Below are 1026 nucleotides of genomic sequence, written 5' to 3'. Positions count from 1 at the left end.
GGCTCAACAAGGCTGCCAAAGATGAGGTTCCAGTTTACGGAAGGTACACATATCAGAACAATCAAATTCTCTTTCATCTGTACAATTTTATGATCGAATTCACCTAGTTTTTGGTTGGTTGGTTGGTTGGTTGGTTTAACTTTACAGTTACACGACAGATCCTACGAAACTTGCCGCTGAAGGAATTGCAAAGTTCAAGAACGACAAGCGTGACATTATAATTGTAGACACCAGTGACCGGCATCAACTGTATTCTACATTGTTTGAAGAAATGCGCCTATTATCCGAATCAATGGTCTGTTTTTGTTTTTCTATTTTTTTTTTTCTTGTTGTCGATGGTAGCACAAGCTAACATAGGCTATTTGGTTTTATACAGAATCCTGATCTTGTTATATATGTAATGGATAGCAGTATTGGTCAAGCTGCATTTGACCAAGCTCAAGCATTCAAGGAAAATTTCACTCCTGGAGTTGTCATTGTTACCAATATAAACCGCAACTCTAAAGCCTGTGGTGCTATCAGCGCGTAATTAAAGCACTATACAAGTTTTGTTCTTTTCATTTTCCTCAAGTGCTTCATCTGTTCTCTTTTTCATGTTTTCAAGTGTTGCAGCAGCAAAGTGTCCCATAATATTAACTGAAACGGGAGAGAAGAGTGAGGAATTTGAAGCATTTGAAGCTAAACCTTTTGTCAGGCGTCTCTTGGGTTAGAAAAGTCTTTCCTCTCTTAGCCTTCGTTGCTTTGTTTATCACTGATGAGTCCACTTTTTTTGCAGACAGCCCATGGGATAAGCCCCTGGAATATACTTTGAGACTAATGTATAATCATTATAGGCGAGAATTAGGATTGGAGAGAAAGGTACTTTCATCTCTCTCAGCCAACTCTTGTTTTGTTGTTAATTATACCGAAATACAAGACACTCTAACTTGTAAGCTTCTTCCATATTCTCTGTAGTTGCTTTTCCGCCATGTTCCGTCTAGCTATTCGAAGCTAGACCTCGAGAAGTTTAGGCGGTACACGAAAATA

General features: G+C 38.7%; 1 protein-coding gene across 1 annotated transcript; it reads left to right on the top strand.

Moving 5' to 3' along the window:
- Positions 1–147: 147 nt before the first annotated feature.
- On the top strand, positions 148–1013 carry LOC104774415 (signal recognition particle 54 kDa protein 1-like; the record flags this gene model as incomplete). Its single annotated transcript, XM_010499027.1, has 5 exons — positions 148–295; positions 377–525; positions 605–705; positions 776–858; positions 955–1013. Coding segments are annotated over 5 exons (540 nt in total), but the record flags the coding sequence as incomplete, so codon positions are not given.
- Between the last annotated feature and the right edge of the window lie 13 nt (positions 1014–1026).

Source organism: Camelina sativa, unplaced genomic scaffold, assembly GCF_000633955.1.
Source record: "Camelina sativa cultivar DH55 unplaced genomic scaffold, Cs unpScaffold02778, whole genome shotgun sequence".
NCBI classification, from domain to species: Eukaryota; Viridiplantae; Streptophyta; class Magnoliopsida; order Brassicales; family Brassicaceae; genus Camelina; species Camelina sativa.
The sequence above is the reverse complement of the archived record's forward strand: the minus strand, read 5'-3'. Positions and strand labels throughout refer to the sequence as shown.